Genomic DNA, 25427 nt, shown 5'->3' with positions numbered 1-25427 from the left:
AAACTATGTTAACATACTGGTGTTTATTGCGCCTGTCAGTGAACGCCATTACTCATCAGGATTCTTCTGTTTTGTCTCCTCCAGAGTGCCAAACGTCCAGTGTGCCGACCCCTCGTCTCCAGCCTGTGGGGCCGCGGCTCTCCAGCCAGGTCAAAGGTCATCTGCAACATGATGCCAGCCGGCCACCTGCCCATCCTGCTCTCCCTGAGCGCCCTGCTGCTGTCTCCGCTGCTCACCGGCTCCTTGGCCTTATGTAAGCAAACTAAGATGAAACTCTTAAAAGTCAAGTTGAAATCGCGAGTGTCTTAAAAGTCTATAAGTATTATCATTTTGCTCTTTTTTTCCCCCCACCAAGAATTAAGTGTTAGTGTCATGCAAATGTCAAGACTTCATGAGTAATTGGTTAAGGGTCGACATCAGCGCAGTACCTTTGCAGGCCCACTATTGGCAGATCTAGTGGTTGAGGGCGGCCCTTTTTGGGTTGACCACGACGTAGTACCATTGCAGGCCGTAAACTCAAGCCTTAACATGAGGGATGGTTCATAACATCCAATAATCTGCTGATTAATTAGGAGATTTTTTGCATTCAAATACTTTTGTAAAGCATTTTTCTTGCATTATGTTTATGACTAAATTCAAGCTTTACTGAACATTATGGAGGGTTCACGATGGTCAACTAGTTGGCTAATAACCTGCTAGTCAATTGAGAAATTTGGCTATTTTTTGCATTTATTTACTTGCGTAAAGTATGTTTCTGGCCTTATGTATACAACGAATTTCAAGGTAGCCTTCTTTTAACTAGTCTTCCCATTACCTGTAAGTCGATAAAGAAATGTGGCTTTTTTCATATGTTTACTTGCATAGGAAGTATGTTTCTTGCCTTATGTTTGTGACAATTTTCAAGGTTAAAGCTAAACTCAAGAGATGGGTCACATTGGGCAACTAGTTGACTTTGGCTATTTTTTTGCATTCATATAGTTGCATTAAGTGTGCTTCTAGTCTTGGGGATTTCTGTCGCTAAAGGCTTATTCAATGATGACGCCAAGTTTGAGCGCAGAATCTTGGGACATGTGATCTCCACCTCAACGGACGGTGCAAAAGAATAGGGATTGGACTCAGGAAGAAATCATGTTCATGGATGTGATTATTAACGTTACTGTAGTGTGAAGCAGAGCAGGAGCGAGTGTTGTGGAGCTGAACGAGGAGCTGGAGCGATTGATCAACACACGCCTCACGAGCAGCGTGACTTTTATTATGACACAGTCGCCGGCGCCGCTGCCGCTTTTCCTGGATGGCTTGTGTTGCTAAATGGCATGCAATTAATTTTAAAACTTATTGTATGATGGAGAAAATGCTGTATTACTGTTATATAACAACATATTAGTTTTCTGTCTATAAATATATCAAAACAGTTGCTCCCTTGTCTATTAAAACATGTAAATATTAAAGCGTCTTTGGTGTTTCCATGGTTTCTACAAAATAAAAGCGGAAACCGAGGGTAACGCGGGTATGATGCAATTGACAGGCGACTCCTCACAATTGCAATTTTTTCACGATTTACAAATAGTTGGAAACATTTGGGATATTGTAAGTACTCAAGTGAACAAAATATATAACACTGGCCTAGAGGTTTTGGATATTTTACTGCAAAATTCTTACATATTGCACCTTTAACATTATGGATGGGTAACAATGGTCAACTGGTAAACTAGCTGTCCAATAACCTTCTAGTCGATCAAGAAATTTGGATTTTTGTCAGAAAAGCTGTTTTTTTTTAGGTCTGTTGAACCCAAAACCGAGCGAATTATATAGGACTTCCTTAAAACTAATTAATCGACTAGTTGTTCAGGCGACCCACTGACTAGTTTTTTAAAAGTGTATAGTTTCATGTATTCACAGTTTCAAGGCTGTTTCATAATCAACAAAAAAAAAATGAAACGCTGGTGGGTTTAAGGATCTCCCCGTACACGTAGAGACGTAAAGCGCGAGATCACTGTTTATCGGATTATTTCGTCTCTCTTTTCCTGTTTATATCTCTTCATCAGACGGATCGGGGCCTGTGCTGTCTTTTAATTTCCAAGGCTCGAAGTCAGGATTTGTTCTGCACCATTTCTCCCCTAAGATGGGTTTAGAGACGCATTAGGGAAACAAAACAAAGAGTCAAGTGAAGTAAAGAGGGGCGAGTGCGAGCGCGGGATGAAAGCGGAGGTAAAGCCTCCCCCTGCTGCTTTCAAGCCTAAAATAGGTGTAATTCAAGCGCCGCCTGAGAGATAATGTGAGAATGGGCCGCTGTCAGATACGCCACATCTTTGTGTGCCCGACATTGTTCTGTTCTCCTATTTGTTGGTTTTGTAGGGCGGCCCAGAAAAGAAGGCAACACGTCTGTATGCAATGAGGGTGAGCGAAACTATCACTAGTTGTACGTCTAGTTGATTAATCGACCGGTAAGATTATTCTGGATTCAGGTTCATGTTTATAAGGAGGCGGGTACTTCATATGCGTTAAAAAAATGGCTAGACGTAACAAAATGGATTGGTTTAAAAGAACAATAAACAAAACTGGGACAAGTAAAACATTCGAGACATTCGAGATGGTTCATCTAATAACCTGCTAGTTGATTTGGCATTCATATACTTGTGTAAAGCATTTTTCACATATTATATTTACAACTAAACTCAAACTTTACTTAAAGGGTTAGTTCACCCAAAAATGAAAATTATGTCATTAATGACTCACCCTCATGTCGTTCCAAACCCGTAAGACCTCCGTTCATCTTCAGAACACAGTTTAAGATATTTTAGATTTAGTCCGAGAGCTTTCTGTCCCTCCATTGAAAATGTATGTACGGTATACTGTCCATGTCCAGAAAGGTATTAAAAACATCGTCAAAGTAGTCCATGTGACATCAGTGGGTTAGTTAGAATTTGTTGAAGCATCGAAAATACATTTTGGTCCAAAAATAACAAAAACTACGACTTTATTCAGCATTGTATTCTCTTCCGGAATCCTTTCTATTAAATTGATTCCATTGAATTGATTCCATTGAATCCTTTCATCTGTCGGCGTTGGTAATGCACTTTTACGTCGTTGTTTTTGGCGATTAGGACATCCGCGACATGCACACTTATGCACCATTTAAAAAAATATAGCAATACCAAAATACAAACAATGTAGAATAGCTTGAATACAGTGTGTGTCTCCCTCAGACTGTAAATGAAGCTCTGGTGCACCAGATAACACATCAGCAGCGTCACTGCGGAGTCGTGAACCACACTCCGGAGCAGAAGGGGGCGGTAATGCACCTACAAGCTGGATGCCAACCACCGTAAAACAGGAAAGAAGAAGAAGCGGAGTCGTGAACCCGAATTGACAACAGACCCGGAAGAGAATACAATGCTGAATAAAGTCGTAGTTTTTGTTATTTTTGGACCAAAATGTATTTTCAATGCTTCAAAATGTTGCGGATGTCCTAATCGCCAAAAACAACCACGGCGACATAAAAGTGCATTACCAACGCCGACAGATGAAAGGATTCAATGGAATCAGTTCAGTGGATTTAGTTCAATGGAATCAATTCAATGGAATCAATTCAGTGGAATCAATTCAGTGGAATCAATTCAGTGGAATCAATTCAATGGAAAGGATTCCGGAAGAGAAGACAATGCTGAATAAAGTCGTAGTTTTTGTTATTTTTGGACCAAAATGTATTTTCGATGCTTCAAAAACTTCTAACTAACCCACTGATGTCACATGGACTACTTTGATGATGTTTTTATTACCTTTCTGGACATGGACAGTCTACCGTACATACACTTTCAATGGAGGGACAGAAAGCTCTCGGACTAAATCTAAAATATCTTAAACTGTGCTCAGAAGATGAACCGAGCTCTTACGGGTGTGGAATGACATGTCATTAATGACATCATTTTCATTTTTGGGTGAACTAACCCTTTAATATTATACATTCATGTACTTGTATAATTTCTCACCTCATGTTAACAGCTAATCTCGAGGTTAAGATTAAACTCGCAAAACCAGTGCAAGACTTCATAATTATGCATTTCAGAAAGCAACGTCACATAAGACCGAGCTAGAAGCGAGTGCTTTTAGGCACTTTGTAGCGTGTGTTTTGGGTTTTATGTTTATTTTTACACAGCCTGTTTATTTACAGACGTTTGCATCTCTAATTTACGTTTTAATATTGAAATTTTGTACAAATCAGTTCACGGTTGTTGAGATCTCTTCTTTAGCCTCCGTTTGTTGTCCGTTTCTGCTCGGTGTAGTCTGGGAGAAACAGTTGAGACGTTTGTTTTAATAACCTGCCTTTCTTTTTATGACCGTAGGCTATATAATCTCTCACTGTCAGTCTCTGTTTTTTAATCGTGACACCCCTTCAGAATTGCTCCTCGCGTGTGTCTCGTGTCTGTGCGCAGACCGCTGTGATTCAGATGTTTACTAGGCAGCACACATCGTCCCAGAGCTCTAATCACTCCATCCCCCCTCAAACCCCCCGGCCCCCGAAACCCTCCGCACGCCGCCGTCTGATTGGCTGGGATGTCATCTGCTGTACTCTCACAGGCTCTGATCGCTAATTACTGTCTTGACAGTTTGTCGTACAGCACAACATTTTGTTGTTGTTCTTGTGTCGTTTTCAGTGTTGGAGAAGCTTTGAAACTAATTTGTGAAGTTTCCAACACTGATTAATCAATTTCTTTACTTTTTTTTCTTGTTAATATCTAATTTCACTCTGAAACGCATTGCAAAAATTGGGTTGCGATCTGTTTTGCATTGACTTTATAAATCATTTTTGTTCTTACAAGCACCTGTTTTAAAGGTGCGGCCCACACACGTCATGCAGGTGGACTTGTGGTCGTACAGCTGCGCCACACACAGGCTTTTATTTAGACACACTCACACACAAAGCGAGTAGATGTCACCTCTGCGAGAGGTTGCCAACTGCATGATGTCATCCTTACCGCCTCCCTCACGCTCGCCTGGTGCTCATAAATCAACATGTGGAGGAGACGTTTTTAATCAAAAAGAAAAAAGGGCTGTGAATAAATCTGGCCTGTGGTAATAAAGCTGGGGGCTTGTTGTGTGTGTGTGTGTGTGTGTGTGTGTGTGCAGAAAGTCCAGCAGCTTTACATTTACATGATTAGCTTATGAGTGCACACACACACACGCAGTGTCCATCCTCACAATATATACACTGCACGGCTACAAAACAAAAGTTGCTGTTTGGATTTAAATAGGTAAATGATTAAGAGTGTATGACTGGATCATTACTGCAGTGATTATTATGTTTCTAGCGTGTTATATGTCTGGCAACAGATGTTCTTCTAACCCTAATTGATGGAGTGTGTAGCTTTTCATTTCTTAAACAACCATGTAGGAAGACACATCATGGCCATATTAGGGCCCTATGAATTCCGTTTTATTTTTTCAAAGTCAGTGTTTCAAAGTTTTTTGGACTCAATTTTAATGGTTAAATTAATTTTTAATAATCAAAAAGAATGTCTAATTAATAGAATTCCTAAAAACAACAAATGTATTCATTAAAAAAATTTTTTTTTATATATTTTGTTTTTTTTTCAGAAATTCTGTTGCGTATTTTAATTTTTCTGGCAATCAAATGAACGGATAACATTAATTGAATTTCTTTTAATCATGAAATTAAACTTTTTTTGTCAAACATAGTGCTGCACAACAGAGCTTTACTGTTATAATTAAAACATGAAAGAAAAACTGAGATTGTTCCTTAAAAATATAGTTTTAATAGTTTATTATTATTATGATTATAAGTCTATTAGTGTTAGTATTATTATTACATTGAAACGTATCTAAATTTTACTGTACAGAAGTAATATGTTTCTGTCAAGTTCAAACTTTTTTTATTTTGACAGGTTGTCAAGAGCTTTGAGTTACTGTGTGTTTATGGTATGACAATGGATTTTCTCAAATAAAAAGATAAAATGCTGATGAAATGAAGTGACTTTTGAAGATGAATTTTCCGCGTTCATGAGTCGACAGAGGATGAAAACACTGCGTGTGTGTGTTTGAGGTAAATGAAACTGCGCTTCTGCGCCATTGCATTCATTTCAGAGACACACAAACATGCAGGATTCATATTCAAATAATTCATATTTTAATATTCACAGACACTAGTCTATATCGTGATTTAATTTAAGTGCACTGACCTGCTTTTTATTCATTCATCAAAAATTTGACAAATTCCGTGACATTCTGCATTATAGAGTAAATTCCGTTTTTATGAATGGATTCCGCGATTCCGTGATCGCAGAAATCATAGGGCCCTACCATATTCCAGGATGACAATGTCAAGATTCATCAGGCTCAAATTGTGAAAGAATGGTTGGGAGCAAGCATGAAGAATCATCTTCACACATGAAAATCCAGATCTTAAATTCATTGAAAGTCTTTGGGATGTGCTGGAGGAGACTTTACAGAGTGCTCACCTCTTGCATTGTCAATACAAGATCTTGAGCAAAAATTGATGCACCTCTTGATGGAAATAACATCACAACATTTATGTCCATCAGGAGGTGCATCAATTTTTGCTCAAGATCTTGTATTGACAATTACGGCTGCATGATTAATCGCAATGAAATCATGGTTATACTGATATGGCTTTGTGCGATTATTAAAATTCAGCTCTGTGATCAGTAGTAAATGCTGCTCCATCTGAAAGCACTGCGATTTCGAGTCGCTTATTATGTGCATTTGAAAAAACAACATCTTTCCAAACATGAGAAGCATTTATGAAGCTCTTGTCCAACAAAAGACAACATGTTTTTATTCCAAACTCACTTCATAACGTCAGTTGAGTGTTTGAAAACGTCCTTCTGTGAGGTGATGTGGCTTCTTACACAGAATAAGGCACACAACATATTATTATATACATGTCGATTATCATTGCATTATAAATATACTTTATTATCATGAAAATACCCAGATAAACCATATATTGTCATAGTCGTGTGTTTATTAATCAATCAAAGCATTTCAATCTTCTTGTTTATTCAGCTCCAGCAATAGTATGATGCCCGTTGGGATTTCCTGGAATGATGTGGTTATCATGGTTATGTGCGCAAGAGCGCCCTCTGGCTTTCAGATGGACCATTTACTACTGATCACAGAGCCGTACTTCACTGACAAGCTGCGCATGAATAAATCGCAGCCTTTGCCAAATCACGTGCGGTTTAATTTGGATTAATCGTGCAGACCTGTTGACAATGCATGAGTCATGTGTGAAAATGAGTCCCTCCCAATCATTCTTTCATAATTTGAGCCTGATGAATCTTGACATTGTCATCCTGGAATACGGCCATGATGTGTCTTCCTACATGGTTGTTTAAGAAATGAAAGCTACACACTCCATCAGTTAGGGTTAGAAGAACTGCTGCCAAACATATAACATGCTAGAAACATAATAATCACTGCAATAATGATCCAGTCATACACTCTCATGCATTTGCTTATTTAAATCCAAACAGTGACCTTATTTTTGGCCAGGCAGTATACATATGCTCATGAGAAACAGTTTCAGTACAGTGTGTCCAGACTTTTGATTGCTAGTGTATGTATAAGCATTATATCAACCCGCACTTTAGTCTCTATCCTTCAATCTGGGATGAGGCGTCAGATGGGGGTCCACATTCCCACAATCCTCCACACGAGCTCTAAAAACAGTCCATTCAGCTTGGGTGTGCCTCCGTCTAACCACACAACACCCAATCTGAACCTCTCCCCCCCTGAAAAACCTCCAGCGTCCAGACACCCTGTCCAGCGCCGCGCTGACCAGACCAAAATACCCCGTGTCGAAACCGTACACCACAATCTGCACAATGCTGTGGTCCATAAAAATCACGTTTGTGTTTCTGCTCCCTCAGAATACCGTTGCTCAATAACGGAGGCTTGTGTTGTTCTTTCAGTTCGAGTGTTTATGTTCTTGCATGGCGGGAAATCTACAATGATTTCCTGTGGCCGTAGCTATATTAGGAATCCCGCCAAAGGCTTATTTGTTGTCATTCCTCAGAATGATGCTCGCTACGTCGGGATATTTCGGGAAGCGGCATGCCACGGAACGCTGTAGCGTTTAGCAATCTCCTTAAGTGTCCGCATGCAGCCTGCGCCCTTGCCAGCTCCCCTCCGCTTTGATTGACTCGGGCAGAAAGTGACGAGAGCGATTTCAATAATTTATTTTCCCTTTGAAGTTTCCAAGTGAGAGATTTCAGTCCCCTAAGGGAAAGTAACCCCCCCCCCCTCGCCTTGTCTCTTTAAAGTTATCAGCTAAAACGCCTGAATGTCCCTCATTACCTGCCTTGTACAGTGCTGCGGTTTAACCTCCCCAACACAGCTCGATTGCTAAAGTAAATCTCTGATTTTTACCGCTCAATGCGGCATCTGTGGAGCACACCAAGGTTCTTTCGGGTTGCTTGTTAAAAGGATAGGTAGCCGAAAAATAAATCCCGTCATCGTTTACTCACCCTTATTACGTTCTTTCGTAGAGCACCAAAGGAGACGTTTTGACGAGTGTTCGTGCTGCTCTTTTCCAACAATAGTGACTAGGGCATGTCAAGCTCAAGAAACTACAAGAAATGCACAGTAAAACTGTATTCCAAGTCAAAATATGTTGAAGTTTACTTTATTAAAGCAAATAATGATGTATATAACTTTGGCGCTCCAAGTTGGATGCTAATTTCTGCTGTTTGAGTATGCAAAAGTACAAATCATATTTCAGAATAGGAGGGTTAGTTTGTCGAAAAAGACATCCTGCCATCGTTTATTCAAGTCAAGTCAAGTCACCTTTATTTATATAGCGCTTTTTTACAATGCAGATTGTGTCAAAGCAGCTTCACATTGATAACTGGTACATAAGAGCTGCTGTGCAGCAAAAATTAAAGAATAGTGTCAATGCAGGCAGATCAAAGCACTGTTGAATATCAAATGTCAAGTCAAATGTCAAGTGTCCCCGACTAAGCAAGCCACCCTCATGTCGTTTCAAACCCAACCTTTTCTTTTGTAGATCGCCAAAGGAGATCTCGACAAATGTTCATGTTGCTCTTTTCCAAGAAGTGTGACTAGGGCATGTCAAGAAAAAGCACAGGAAAACTTATTGTATTCCAAATGCATTAATGTCGTAATTAAAAATATTGGTACTACGAGTTGGATGCTAAGTTGGTGCAGATTTCCACGGTTTCTTGTGTTGTCAAGTTTAAATATGCGAAAGTACAAATGAGATTTTGCGCTCAAATATATCGTGCAACTTTAGAAGATTTGGAATATATGGATCTTGTTATCGAAACCCATGACTATTTCTTTCATACAGCACAAGAGGAGATGTTTTGATGGATGTTCATGTTGCTCTTTTCCAATAATTGTGACTAAGGCATGTTAAGCTCAAGAAACTACAAAAAAAAGCACAGGAACATTAGTAACACTTCAGTAGAGGGAACACATATAAACTATTTACTACGACTTTTCCCTTAATAAACTCCTAATTTACTGCTTATTAATAGTTAGTAATGTAGTTGTTAAGTTTAGGTATTGGGTAGGATTAGGAATGTAGAAATAAGGTCACTATTCTAGTAAGATGCGTGCTAATAAACAACTAGTTAAAAGAGCTTAAAATAAAGTGTTACCGAACATTTTCCCATATGAAGTCTTTGCAGGCAAAATACATTGAAATTTGCAAAGTTATTATACTTTATCATGTCGTTTGCTTTAATTAATAACCTTGGCGCTCCAAGTTGGATGCTAATGGTACGGATTTCTGCCATTTCTTGCGTGTAAAGTTTGAATGTGAAAGTTTTAGGTCCTGTCATCGTTTACTCACTCTCACGTCATTCCAAACCCGTGACCTTTGCTTTCGTAGATCGCCAAAGGAAACGTTTCTACAAATGTTCGTGCTGCTCTTTTCCAAGAATTGTGACTAAGAAAGGTCAAGCTCGGGAATCAGCAGAAAGCACTGGACAGTATGCAACTCTTTGCATGTGAAATAGTTGCCTTCAGTGTCCTATAATGATGACCAGATAATGATACCTTTGAACTATTTCCATTTTGTCGACATCGAAGGCAACTAGAGCAATATATAAACAAACCTTTGTGCCATATGCAGTTGGCCTTCAGTATGTATAGCGAGGCCGAAGATCAATTTTCAGCCAAGGCTGGACAATAAAGTACAACTAAACTAAATATGTTGACAAGTTATTAGCTCAGGCGAATATTGTCATACTTAAAAACGTTGGCACTCTAAGCATTTATTGTGTGTCAAGTTTGAATATACAAACACATTAAATTTCAGTTTTACAATGGAAAGAACTTAAATTCACAATATGCTTACAGTTCAAACACAAATAAATCTTAATTAAAGACAGTGCAGATTTCCGCAATTGAGAATTTCAGACATTCATTGGAAAGGACTTGATTTTCTGTCTGTTTCTCATGCAAATCTATCATATGACGTCAGGAGACTTGGAATATAGTCGTTTGGACTAGTATTATGTTTTTTTTTTTTTGCTTTGCTTATATGCTTTCATTGTATGGAAAAGAGCAGCTTGAACACCCATCAAAATATCTTCCACAAAACAGTAGGTTTCAGTTGCATGATGGTGTGTAAATTACATTTTCATCTCTTTAAAATCCTCCTCTAGACGATTTGACCAGCAGATGGCGCCTTGTGGCTCGTGTCACCTCCACCTGCTGTATATATAGACGCACACACACTTTCCTGAGCAGCACAGATTAATCATGAAGCAGATTAGCAGGCTCGGATTTGCTGAATGTCAAAAATGATTATTGCATGTCACATTCGTGATCCTGCATCACCAGCTGAGCCCTTTCCCAGAGTCCCATCAGAGTCCATAGATTCAAAAGACTCTCTTTGTGGCTCCAAGATCAGTTTGCAAGCAAATTTGGTGACTACTTGAATTTCTTTCCGCTTTACGAGAGAGAATAAACAGTTAATCAAGAGGCCTTTGACAGTATTACATGTACTGAAGTGAATATTTGATGATTCTGTTTGTGTTTTTGATCAGAACCCAGTCGTTTTAGTTTGTTTATTGTTCTCATTTGCATAATTGATGTCACGGCTACAATTAAAAGCGGTCAACCATTGAATTCAAGCCTGACTGACATAATGATGCTGTTTGTGTTGTCTTTCCTTGGCTAGTGAGGCTCTTTATTCAGCAGTATATCCTGCTTGCCTCCTTCCCTTCATATCTGTGTATTTTATCATGATCTCCTTGTGAATATTCATGATTTGAGATTCCCACGGCCCGTGCCGTCCGCTCCGAGGACTTTAACCCTCGAGCGATTGCAGGTGTCCGTTTTTGCGAGGCCTGTCAACAAGTACCAATCGCCCGAGGACGCTGCAAATCACATTAGATTGTTGCAATTTCCTCCTCGTCTCAGTGGCCCGGCTGTTGCAAAATTGGCCTTATTGTTAAACTTAATTTCCTAAAGCTCTCGGTAGACTTTGACTTACTCACCCCGCACCTGCTAAAGATTTTCTTATCCAGACTTCTCCAGAAAAAAAATGGCTCTTTGGGGTCGGCTTGAACTATCATAATCAGCGGTAATTGTAGTAATATGACAGGAGAATTGTGGGAAGAGGACAAGACTTCCTGTTGTTGATGGATTGTGCACTTGCATAGAGTATCTTTATGAGCCCTTGTTCGTTTAAGTCCTATTTTCTACTTTATTTTTTGAGAAAACAAAATAGGCACGAGCCAATTTTTGACATGCAGATTAAAAATAAGAGATGCTCTGAGCTAATAATATTGAGAAGCAAAAGTCCCAACTCAATTCAGAGATCTCAATTGTTTTCAATTGTTTTTATTATTAGAATTTTTTAATAATACTTTTTATAACTAAACTCATTATTTTAAAGAAACCGGTGCATGAATCATAAATGCTATTATTTTATTTTATTTTATTTTATTTTATTTTTTTAAAACTGAAAATTGAATTCACACAATCTCAGTTTTGATTTTATTATTTAAATTATTTATCATTATTTTATTTTATTTTACAATCGCACATGTGATTTTTATTATTAAAATTATTTATCATTATTTTATTTTATATTTTATTTTATTTTAAAAATGAAAAGTCATCGCATTAGAGAAACTGGTACAGATCTCAATTCAGAGATCTCAATTGTTTTCAATTTTTATTATTAGAATTTTTTAATAATACTTTTTATGACTGAACTCATTATTTTAAAGAAACCGGTGCATGAATCATAAATGCCATTATTTTATTTTATTTTATTTTATTTTATTTTATTTTATTTTATTTTATTTTATTTTATTTTATTTTATTTTATTTATTTATTTTTTTTTTTTTATTTTAAAACTGAAAATTCAATTCACACAATCTCAATTTTGATTTTATTATTAGAATTATTAATCATTATTTTATTTTATTTTAATGTTTAAGACATTATCTAATAGGAACCGGTGTGTTAGTCCCAAGTGGCGCTGTCATGCTGGGCTGTCTTAAGACCCAAATGACCCGCTTATGGTTAATGATGACCTCATGAAAACATCTGTACAAAAACCACATTTGACCTTTACTGCCAGCTGTTTCAAAATCATTTTTGAGTCGATTTAGTTGCTCACAGATGCTCCACAACTGCGTTTCTGAGTTTACTAGTGGGTTCAGGACACTATAGTTCATTTCTGTAAGTGAGGATAGCAAAATAAAGTAAACTGTGACATATTATACCCAAAAATTCTTCATACAGTGACTACCAGTAAAATTGATTACAGTTTGAAACCAAAAATGATTCACACACTTTGACCTGACCATGTTTTGCTTAAGTGTTATATGACATAATTAACATTAATTTTTTCTGACACAGTTTAACTCTGAGATCTTGTCATATTTTATTGCCATTTTTTTAAACTATAGTGAATAAACTGTATTAATGAATGAAATGTTCAAGGTGTCTGATGTTCAATCGTGCTCTCCTGGTTGGGACTGTTGGTCTTCTGCATCTTCTGATGAAGCCTTCGCAGCAGTCGATTAGCCAGCGCCACTGGTGAGAGACGCCCGAGTCGCGTGTTTCCATGGCGATGTCTGAAGTCAGATCTGTTGACCGATAGGCATGTTGGTTTCATGTGGCCGGAGAGAGAAAGAGAGAGTCCAATTGAAGCGCGGTCGGTCTGAAGTCAGTCGAGCACACGGCCACAAATCTCTGTGTTCAAGCAGGCGAAGCTAAACCTGCGGCAGTCCTTTTCCTCTCCAGACACTCGCCAGGACTTTCTCTTCTAGTTTTACTCGTTCATCACAAAGACTTTCACTTAAGATCTCTTTTGTCATTTCGGGGTTGCTGTGAATCTAAAGACGACCTTGTTTGTGTCTATGATTGTACCAAACGTACAGTACAGTCCAAAAGTTTGGAACCACTAAGATTTTTTATGTTTTTAAAAGAAGTTTCGTCTGCTCACCAAGGCTACATTTATTTAATTAAAAATACAGTAAAAAACAGTAATATTGTGAAATATTATTACAATTTAAAATAACTGTTTTCTATTTGAATATATTTCACAAAGTAATTTATTCCTGTGATCAAAGCTGAATTTTCAGCATCGTTACTCCAGTCTTCAGTGTCACATGATCCTTCAGAAATCATTCTAATATGCTGATCTGCTGCTCAATAAACATTTAATGTGTACAATTGTACAAAATATTTGTGTACAATATTTTTTTTCAGGATTATTTGATGAATAGAAAGTTCAAAAGAACAGTGTTTATCTGAAATCTAATCTTTTGTAACATTATAAATGTCTTTACTGCCACTTTTGATTGATTTAATGCATCCTTGCTGAATAAAAGTATTCATTTCTTTAATTTCTTTTCAAAAAAATAAAAATAAAAATTCTTACTGACCCCAAACTTTTGAACGGTAGTGTATAATGCTACAGAAGCTTTGTATTTCAGATAAATGCTGTTCTTTTGAACTTTCTATTCATCAAGGAATCCTGAAAAAAAAGTACACAACTGTTTTCAACATTGAAAATAATCATAAATGTTTATTGAGCAGCAAATCAGCATATTAGAATGATTTCTGAAGGATCATGTGACACTGAAGACTGGAGTAACGATGCTGAAAATTCAGCTTTGATCACAGGAATAAATTACTTTGTCAAATATATTTAAATAGTACACAGTTATTTTAAATTGTAATAATATTTCACAATATTACTGTTTTTTACTGTATTTTTAATTAAATAAATGTAGTCTTGGTGAGCAGACGAAACTTCTTTTAAAAACATTAAAAATCTTAGTGGTTCCAAACTTTTGGACTGTACTGTATGTTAGTGGACAACACCACGGTTTTTACAGGTAGCTTGTTGACCGGAAAAATCATAGCATCATGTCGTTCCAAACCCGTATGACTATTTTTCCTCCGTAGAGCGCAAAAGGAGATGTTTTGACGAACGTTCACGCTGCTCTTTTACAAGAATAGAGTGACCAGAGATGTCAAGCTCAAGAAAGGACAGAAAAGGACCTGAACAGTTCGATGCGATGTATTCCATGCCTTTGCATGCAAAGTTGTGAAGTTATTAGCTTTATTAAAGGGTCAATGACGTGACGGGTCATTTTTTTGTCCAAAGACCTTAATAATAATAAAGAACAAAGATATGACGTCCAAAGTATGTAAGGTAGTACAGCTAGATCTCTATTGAATCCAAAAGGTTTTAATTATATTTTGCTTCATATAAAGGTATTTTAAAGATTTTGAAGTGGTCATTCGTTTTAACCGTCCAAAGGCCAATACAGCCATTTCATTAGTGATTAAAATATCTTAAAATGTAATAAATGTATATATTTTATTCTGCCATGATTTTATAACATCATATATCAACATAGTGCAAAATGGTCTTAAAATTATGTGTAGAAGTCGTTGCTTTGTTATGAGAAAGAATGTGCGGAAAAATTAATTTCATTGATGTCATTTGGAGTAACCGATATAAAGGGAACATTTTGGATCAAGTCATGCGGTTAGGATCATGTGACAGGATGTGACATCATTCAGACACCTGCAAAGGACCACATGGTCGTGAAGCAAAGTAATTAACTCTCTTTTAACTATTTGATAAATTACTTGCTCATACGCATGTCCCGAAACATCAGGTCATTCGGTGCAACCGCTATAAAACATGGAAAATGTTGAAATATTTAAAAACTTGTACTAAATATAAAATGTTTGATTGTCCTTTTGCTAGCTAGATATCAGCCTGTCTGAAAATATCGTCATTTGGTATAACCAAAAGTGTCATTTGGTAAAACCGAAATTTTGGTTAAACCGAATGACATTTTTGGTGACAAATTTTGTCCATCAAGTGAAAAAAGCAGTGTTAATTGACTATAAAAACCACAATATCTCATTGTTAACACTTAATAAAAGTTATATCTCTTTTTTACACTTTCGTCAATGACCCTAAAGCAAATAACATCACAATTAAAGACATTATCGCTACCGGTCAGATGCTAAAGGTGCAGATTTCACAAATCTCCATGTTCAAGCAGGTGAAGCTCAACCTTTTTTGGGGTTGCTGTGAGTCTAAAGATGAGCGTGAGGACCTTCTTCGCATCTAGGATTACAGCAAACGCACTTTCCATAATGTTGGCGTCAAACCCGGTCTTGTTTTATTATAAGAGCAGGTGCTTGACTTGTATGTAGAGTCGAAACATTACAGATGTTTAGGCCGAAACATGCCGCTCACATTGATTTCTCAAATTACACCCACTTAGGACATTATCTGGCACTGGGATCCCCGTAATTGCCTTTTTCAGAGGTAAAGTACATATGATACCGAAATGTGCCTTTTTACCCTTTCAGATAAGCCTCAATCAGCGGTTGAAAGGTGGCTATTTTAAACAAGATGGGCGGCAAGTGATGCTCTCTCCCCTTTCCTAAAACGCCCCTGATGGGCTGCCATTTTTTTGCGCCAGCATTTTTCTAATTCTCAGCATAATGGAGCTGTTTTTTATAAGCTTTTTTTTACTCCGTTGATTATGGTGTTAGTCATCTAACCGCGTCTATCACCCCGAGCCTCCCATTATAGGAGACTCACCAAATGGAGGCGGCAGAATCGTGTTATTGGAAGCGTTTCGAGAGTCCTGCAGTTCCTAACGCCAGAGAAAGAGTCTGAAAGGAGACGAAGCCTGTGAGAAAGACATGAAAATAAATAATGTACGTATATGTATGTATATCAGCATTTGTTCGGCACATCTGTGCTCTGTTTGTGCCGGCAGGATGATGAAAAACGTGCTTATTTGGTATCGTTTCTCCTTCAAAGTGAACTGAAAACACAAGTAAGTCTCGGCTAGTGGAAAGGTTAATTGTGCGAGTGATCCTCTTTGTCCGGTGAAGTAGCGCAGCTCGTCAAAGCTTCTCCATTACACTCACAAGCTCTCGTCAGACGCGGCTGTCAGAAAATCCATAACTCGCTGCGCCGCAGGCCGTCGCATGTGGCCGCCAACCGTCATGGGTAAAGCGTCGATACGTGGCCGGCGGGAACGCGTGACCTCGGGCTGCACCGCAGAGGTTAAGCCGTAGGGAGCTAGTCAATCCATCACTCACGGCTGGTTTTTCTGACCCTCGTCTTGTAGCATGTGTTTTTTGCTCTACCAAATAAATTGACTCATACCAACTAAATTGGTAGACCTGTGTGCGTTTGCACTCTGAAAGCTGAGCTTTCGTAACTTCAGAATAAAACAGAAAGACCTCGGGCATCATCTTCTCCACTCTCTGGAACTTCAACGCTTCAAGTGTGTTTATCCGCACCCGGAGATTCAGGGGCTCGCCTGCATGCCCACGGGCGGTTAATAATTAATTTGCCGTGCTTGCCTGACCGTTTGATCATCTCCTCGTATCTGTACGCTTTCTGGATTTTAGCATGTTCCCCTAGAGAGCCTCTTCTCATATCTTGTTGTGTCAAGCTTGACCTACTGCCCCTCGGAGAGAAAAAAGCGAGCGCCGGCGGAGGCCCACCGAGAAGAGTCGAGGTAGACGCCATGATAATTTGATGAGCTGAGAACAAACTGTGCTGGGTTCTGATGAAAAAACACACATTTTTATTTTCCAAAACTAGCGTAATCCACAAAGAACAAGCAGTAATGGTAGGCGCAATGACAGACCAAGCTGGAATAGCTAAGTCACGACAGGAAGGCAGAATGATCCGTTGTTACCGACTGTCAGTCCCAATCATCTCTGGATGTCATTAGCTTACAGCTGGCATGTCTTATGCAAAACGTGTGTGGGGTTTTGGATGCTTCACCTGACAAGGGGCTTTCAAATCGTGGCAGAATTGCAGGTACTTTATTATACATGGCTAATAAATTATTCACAATGGCGTCGACGTGCGCATTGTCTGTGGTGTAATTACCGGCGTGCTGAAACACAGGCACTTTCCATTTGCGCCGGTTTCTCGCCGACATTTCTATCATAGCAGAACAGGTCACTAGCCCACTTCAGTCCTAGTCCTCTCGCTCGCTATTTTATGGTCGAATGCACTTTGAGTACTGTTAAATTGCATGTATGTGGGTGTGTGTTCAATTACTCTGTAATTTAATTTAATTGATTTGCTGTTACAGTGGCCTTGTGACGAATTGGGTTAGCTTCACTTAAAGCATACTAGCAGCATGCAACTCTTACTATTTCTGCAGTATATACTATGCACAGTATGTACGTTTTCTGTATATACTGAATGTATGACATGCTTTATTTGCCAAACAATGTAGGTTTTTTTTCCCCCACAATGCAATGCGTTTATCTTGACTCACCATTTCCAGTGTGAACATGAATGAACCCTCTGGTGCTCTTCTGTCATTTTTCACTGAACAATGACATAAAAAAAATCATGTACATGATTCAAAAAGATTATGAAAAAAATAGTCACGGTCAAAAATGAGCACATTGGAAATGAATTGGAGACAAATTTCATCTTTTGCTATTGCGTCCAAACAAAATCTTACTGAAAGCTCATTTTTTGAGATATCAAGCTCAAATTTGGAACACAACTTTTTTAGATTTATGGCTTTGATTTTATTGCAATTTTAGGGTAAATTGTGTTTTTGAAAATATTATATATTTATATTTCATATAAAAATTAACATATTTTTGTGCATTTTTCATAACAGTAAACGTAAAGTTATGCAAAGTTAACTTTTTAAAACTTTTTACACTTCAGCAATAATTTGCCAAGTATCGTCTTTGAAAAGAGACCAAAATTAAGTCTGTGCTCTTAAGCATTCAAAAATTCTATGCTCAAAAAGTCAATAAATAGATTATGACTACAGCGTAAATATAATTTAGTACCATAAAATCCCCTTAAAATACAAAATATTAAATAAAATACATTATCGAAATAAAATATAGTACATTTGTTTAATTTAAATAAAAAAAACTTGGCATTTTTCTCTTTCTTGACTCATTTGGCCAGACTGCCCTGATTTTTTTTTTTTTGCACAAAGCCGTTACATGCTAATTCAACATGGTGAGGTTACTTGAAAACAATGTTGAATATGTTAAAACATTTGGCGTAAATTTTAGCGTACTGTTTCGCATACTGTTTTTGACTAGATATAGAAGGCAGAATTGAAAATAGTAAGCAAGTATTCCCTTCTACACATTGTTATAGTGATGAGGCTCGAAGCTAAATGCTAATAGTATTTTGCCTGTTTCCTTGTTTAGCTGCACCCCAGTTTACAAAAAGACCTCAAAACATGATCGGCGTCTCCGGGGGTGTCGTATCCTTCGTTTGCCAAGCCACAGGTGACCCCAAGCCACGAGTAACCTGGAACAAGAAAGGGAAGAGGGTGAACTCTCAACGCATAGAGGTAAGACTGGTAGCACTTTAAGGGCAAACGTATTCCTGTAGTATTTCTCACAAAATGTCATCAAATCAGTGTTTATGAAGCACACAGCATAGCTTCTGTGGGTATTGAGCAGAGCTAGTCTGTGTCTTATTTTCCTTGCTTGTTGAATTCTTTTGTCATAACACAGCTGGCAGCTGTAGTGTCTTGATCGATGTTTAGTGTATCTTAATTAAAGCTAGCTCTGCATTTAACCATTCTCTCACTATTCAACAAAGATGAAAAACTTCCCTCAAAAAAAAAAAAAGATGAACACAAAAATGCGTTGGCAGTTCCGATCCATTCGTTGGCGCAAACCCAAGAGTATGCTCGAGCTCAAATTATCATCTTTGTTTCGTTTAAAAGTCATTTCGTGAGGGGTTTGAATTAATTCGCTTTCCCTGAAGGCTTTGCTTTGATATTGATCTACACACACTTAGGACAGTGTGCCATCACTGGGCTGCTTCTCATTATCGTAGCCTTGAAAACTCACCAAAAAAAGAAAATGAAGAGAGTTTTGCCACTGGCTTACAAAGCCTCGTTCCTCTTTGTCATTCCCTATTGATTCGTGTGACTGTTTCGCTACAATGACATCAAATGCGAAAGCACCGCAGGAGCCTAATTAACTCTCTTGCATAATTTGAGCTCACAGCATCATATAGATGTTACAGGATATTTTGGAGCCTTAAAATAGAAGCACAACAATTTTTATCAGAATTAACTGAATCTAAGCATAACCTGAAAAGACTTAGGGTTCAGTTAAAAGTTGGGGATGCTGGTCGACCAAGGAAGCGAGAACACCAGCATCTAAAACTTTTCAATTATGTGTCATTTACCAAGACCAATCCCTCTAGAGCAACCAGGAATTAAGTGCCTTGCTTTCGGGCACTTGGGATCGGTAACGCTCCAGTTCTGGGATTGAATTTATTGCCTTTTTTGTCTCTTTAATCACCAGGCAACTGTTAATGACATTTACCATGAAGCTTTTCAATGAAATATTCCAAACCCGCTCTTTATCCCTCTCACACAGACAATAGAGTTTGACGAAGGTGCGGGGGCCGTCCTGAGGATCCAGCCTCTCCGGGCGCCTCGAGACGAGAACGTCTACGAGTGTGTGGCGGAGAACAGCGAAGGCGAAGTCAGTGTGCAAGCTACGCTGTCGATCATTAGAGGTAAGAGTACAGTCATATGGGTTGACAGTCAGATGTGTCCAATCCTGCTTCTGGAGGGCCAACGTCTTGCAGAGTATCTCTGCCTGGAAGGTTCTACACCAAAGACTATAGATATAGAAAGACAGTTCGCTCCTCTTACTTAGGAATGGGAGAAACTGCAACACGCAATATGGCGGAATACGTCCTGCCTGAAAGAGAGAAAGAGCCAATCACAAGTCATTGCGTCACTGCAGCTGCCGTTAGAAGCTCCGGTTCCCTCCAGAAACCTGAGACTTGTGCTTAGGAGACCTTTTTTAATGCTATTTGAGCATAAGAAACAACATTTATGGTACAGCTCATGTCAGATTTTGTTCGGCAAGCAGTTTTTGAGATTTCAGGATTCCCCCGTTCAAATAGATAGGACTTGGTCTTGGATGCCTGAAATAGCTGCCTGGAAGCACTGCAAATATGGCTGCTGACTGAACAGACTTTCCTTGAAAGGGACTTTGTCTACACTTTCAGGAAAAAAAGGTACAAAAGCTATCACCAGGGCAGTACACTTTTAAAAGAGACAACATTGTACCTTATTTACTCACAAAGGGTACATATTAGTACCTAAATTGTACATATTAATACCTTTTGAATGGGCACCACACCAGTGACAACTTTTTTCCCCCCTTTTTTTCTGAGAGTGTAGTGATACTGAGGAACTTGATTAGTTGGTAGGGCCAACTATTTTTATTTTTTCCCAAATTCCGTTTTTTCCGTTTTAATTTTTCTGGATTCCGTTTTTTTCCGTTTTATTTATTTTTTGACTCCATTTTAATGGTTAAATTAAATTTTAGTAATCAAAAAGCATGTCTAATTAATTGAAATAATGAATCTTGTCCAATTTACCAACAATTTAATAAAAGTAAAAAAAAAAAAAAAAAAAATTTAGGGCCCTGTGATAAACATTTTATTCTTTCCACTCAAATTACCAAATTCCATTTTTTGGATTCCATTTTAATGGTTTAATTCCATTTTAATAATCAAAAAGCATGTCCTAATTAATTGAATTCTTAAAAACAACAATATTTATTAATTAAAAAATATATTTTTATGATTTTTTTTTTTTTCAGAAGTTCTGTTGTGTATTTAAATTCTTCTGGCAATCAAATGAACGCATACCATTTAATTTATCTTTTAATCATGAAATTAAACTTTTTTGTCAAACAATGTGCTGCACAACAGAGCTTTACTGTTGAAATTAAAACATGGAAGAAACACTGAGATTATTGTTTAAAAATATATTTTAATAATTTATCGTTAAATTAATTTATCTAAATTCTACTGTAGAACAGTAATATGTTTGTCAAGTTAAATTGAACTTTTATTTTGACGGTTTGCCTAGAGCTTTGAGTTTCTCTGTGTTTATGACGGTAGTTTTCTCAAATGCTGATGAAGTGACTTTCAGAGCAGCTCTGGAGATGAATTTGTGCGTTCATATACTGAGGCGACAGAGGCCGAAAACACCGCGAGCGTCGCATGTGCTTCAGCGTGCGTGCGTGCGCCTGCGCGATTGTGTGTGAGGCGGTGTGAGGTAAATGAAACTGTGCTTTCGCGTCATTCATTTCAGAGTCACACAGGCATGCAGGATTCATGTTTAAATAGTCTTTTTGCGGTTTAATATTCACAGACACTAGTCTATATCGTGATTTAATTTAAGTGTACTGACCTGCTTTTAATTCATTCATCAAAAATTTGACAAATTCCGTGACATTCCGCGTTATATAGTAAATTCCGTTTTTATGAATGGATTCCGCGATTCCGTGATCGCAGAAATTATAGGGCCCTAAGTTGGTTCAGGTGTGTTTAATTAGGCCTGGAGGCGACCCTCCGGAAACAGGATTGGATTCACCTGCCTTAAGTTTGTAATACGTATCCCCCTGGGGACCCACCTACAAGAATGTTTTAGATATCTCACTAATTAAAACATCTGATTCAACTCATCAGCTTCTTAGTATGATGAATAGGGAACATTCTGAGAGGTGAGTCCTGAGGACTGGAGTTGAGAAACACTGCACAAACCTTGACCAGCATTGTCTGGTTAACTTGAATGTGTCCCAATATTACAGTTGCAGAAACTCTAAATCCGTCCTGGTCGGTTGCAGAACCTCTGTCGTCTTCACCATTGAGTTATGCGTTTGTTCCCCGTGTGCTGAGGCCTTGTCATTGCCGAGCGCTGGAGCAGGCAGCCTGCAGGCTTCTTCTTGGGCCCAAACCCAAGCCGAGGGTTTTTGTAGGCAGCCCAGTTTTACATGAAAATCCTGGCTTTGGCAAGACCCATGTGGCTCAGGAAGGAACACAGGCGGTAGCACTAGGGGGAAAAAAACGGCTGCTCCCCCCTTCGCTCTCTCATCCCCATCTGCTGTGGGCCCGCATTTACATCGAGCCTTATCACAAGAGCAAGCCCCACATGCACTCGTACAAAGGCCGACACATGTGTCCATGCGCTCCCAAAGGAGAGTGCCTCGGCTCCTGAGCGCCTGCGTGGACATCATCAGAATCAATTAAACTGTCCACCATCATGCTCACAATTTGTGGTCTCGAGCGGGCACTTCTTTCATTTTGTCCCTGACCAACTTCTGAAGCTGGTGACTTCATTAAGTACTCAGTCACCTTGCCGTCTTCAGGGTGTGTCCGTCCGCCTGCGGCAGAGACAACACAGAAAGGCTTTGCTGTAAATCTGCCGGTGCTCTTTCCAGGGGCTTAGGTTTGTTTTTAGCTGCCTTCTGGCTGCCCACAAGAGCGGTGAGCAGAATGCTTAAGATGTGCCATCTGCTTTTCCACCGCGTCGCAGAGTCCTCTGAGAGTCCTTGGAGGAGTCTCGGAGAAAACCAAGGCAAAGACACCTGCAACCTTCGCTGCTTCTCCTCTGTGTCACTACGGGTGTTGAACCCTTTCTTCCCCTCCTCTGCTTTCTTCTCTTGTAGCCTCGCTGTTTTTCTCTTCATTCTGACCCTGGCTTTGAGCCCTTCTTGGCAGTCTTGTTCACCACCGACCCATAGCTAGCACTTCATACAGTCCAACACCAACAGCAGCCCAGGTTTTGCCATCTGCTCACACCCTCAAGGTGTCAGACGCTCGCACACTTCTTTACACATTCAGGTGTGTCTGGCCTTAACTTGCCCCTGGTCACGCTGTGAGAATGCTGGCTTCAGGGTGCTGGCCAACAAAAGATCAAAATGGTAACGCTGGACCGCACAGCTACGCGTTTGGCATCGTGCAACCCAAATCCAAAGGTGTCAGACCACCTTTCCAAAACATCAGCTCTTGTCCAAAACCCAATACTTTTTTAGACAGCATCTTGCTGTGATGTGAAGGCTTTTGCAGAAGTTAGGCTAGTGTTAGCAGCAGCGCAGGGTATATTTTGTGTATAAGGCAATCTCAGAATGCATTGCGCCAGGCTCAGTGGGGAAAAAAAGTCCATCCAAGATGGCGAACAAGGCCAGTAACTATTCTACCTAATAATTGTGTGTGCTATGTATATTTTAGGGATGCACCAAACTGAAAAATCTGGATGCTCTTGGCCAATAATCAATTAATTATTCAATCTTATGTAATAATCAACACTCAAATAGGTAAAAACATTTAAATTGCACATAAAGTTTTTATATCAGTTTTTTATCAGTTTCCACTCCAGTTTGTTGGTAAAATATAAACTTTTAAACAACAATTACCTATAATAACTTGTTTTCATGACAGATTTATTCAAACATACATTAAATTATGAAGACATCACTAACAGTTAAGTTAAAATATAATGAATGCAGTGCATATATTTAACAAGACGCTCTTCTCTAGAGTTATTTTTTCTATCTAACTAATGCATTTATGGGCATTGAATAGCTTTCTTGAGGTAAATGTGATGTTAATTGACATTGTATAGCCTATAAGCTGTTTAATTGTCGTCTTTCCTCGGGTTGAAACACTGATTGAGTGCTAATTTGTAATCTTTCAATATACCTTCTGATGTTCATCCATGTTTATTTCATGCTGTAACTAGTAGTAAAGAGAAAGAGATGATCGGTTCACAGGCTGCTTGATCCGTGCTGTCACAGATCCGTCACGCCATATTAAACGGCACCACAAGGATATTTATTGTTGGAATTTTGTAATAAAATCGGCAGGATTTTAAATTTGAGACTTTGCTTCATGTTAAAAGTAACAACGCTTTTTGTGATTTTTGGATAGCAGTCGCACTACAAATTTGTCTGCATGTAAAAAAAAAAAAAATCAAAATAGCTTTTTGATAATTTCAGTTCATCCCTATGTTTCCACGATTATTTAAGTGTAGTGCTGTTAGCTTAGCAATATGCTAATGGAAAACTTATACTAATGTGAGGAGCACTATTTGACTTGCTGCCTATGAAGAATGTCTTAAATCAGCACCTTATTAGAAGGTTGTAAGTAGACTGTGTTCTTATTTTTTGGCAGTTTGTCTTGCTTTCTTCACCTCTTCTCATCTCCAATCTCATCCTTCGCTTCCAGAGTTCGTGCTGTGACCCTTCCTCCTTCAAACTCTGGGCGCAGGAACTCGTTAGCACTGCAGAGCGCCAGAGAGGATGATCTCACTGCAGCCCATGCCCGTTTGATCAGACGCTTTTAATTGGCTGCTACCCTGCAGGACGAGCCGCGTTTGTTCTGTCGCTCCTTGCGCGGTTTTAATTGGACTGTTCTAAACCCGACACTCGCCGCAGAACCCCTTTTATTAGCCATTTTTTAATCTCAGCTTTCGCGCAGCCATTTCCAAATTCGTCCCTGTCTCGTTTGTCGCACTCAAGCACAGTTTGAGGAATCTCAATGTCACGTTTGTCTCTCTGTGTCTGGATTGAAGTGTTTTTCTCTGATCAGAGATGCTCATATCTCATCGTTACACTTCTTTTATATATACTCTATTTATTCTGATATTGAATCATATTTTTTAAGACCCATAAACATATCTGTGGGCCGGTTATGAAATGCATTGCTGGGTTTCTCCAGCTCCATTTTGTGGATCAGGGTTAAACGTCTCTCCACATACCTGATAAACCACAGCATTGGATGCCCGGCCCCTGGAGGATTGTGGGTATTAGACTCAGTGTGTTCTTACAGCCCCGCCATGAGTGATTTGAAGTAAAAAGGCATTGCTGATTACCATTCCCGCTGTTCTCCGGTGGAAACGCCTGCGTCCAGTAGCAAAAAGTGCATTATAAAACATCAGTGCGCCGGAGGCCTTAGACACGGACCGCTACTTCCACAGCATGTGGCTACGACTTAGATGCACGGCGTAAGAACAATGCTAAAGCTACATTACCATTACATTGTTTAACGTGCTTAAAAAAAAAAAGCAGCACCATTTTT

At 38.8% G+C, this 25427-nt stretch overlaps 1 protein-coding gene across 49 annotated transcripts in view; it reads left to right on the top strand.

The window, feature by feature from the left end:
• The window catches only part of ptprsa (protein tyrosine phosphatase receptor type Sa), a 224388-nt gene that overhangs the window by 94725 nt on the left and 104236 nt on the right, over window positions 1-25427 (top strand). For all 49 annotated transcript variants that reach the window (XM_048182139.1, XM_048182140.1, XM_048182155.1 and 46 more), the window contains 3 exons: window positions 85-253; window positions 18731-18876; window positions 19922-20063. In XM_048182139.1, coding sequence (XP_048038096.1) covers window positions 169-253; window positions 18731-18876; window positions 19922-20063 — 373 coding nt within the window. In that variant the 5' untranslated portion in view covers window positions 85-168. The remainder of the gene's footprint in view (window positions 1-84; window positions 254-18730; window positions 18877-19921; window positions 20064-25427) is intronic.

This window comes from Megalobrama amblycephala, linkage group LG2 (assembly GCF_018812025.1).
Source record: "Megalobrama amblycephala isolate DHTTF-2021 linkage group LG2, ASM1881202v1, whole genome shotgun sequence".
Classification (NCBI taxonomy): domain Eukaryota; kingdom Metazoa; phylum Chordata; class Actinopteri; order Cypriniformes; family Xenocyprididae; genus Megalobrama; species Megalobrama amblycephala.
This window is presented reverse-complemented; position numbering and strand designations above follow the sequence as displayed.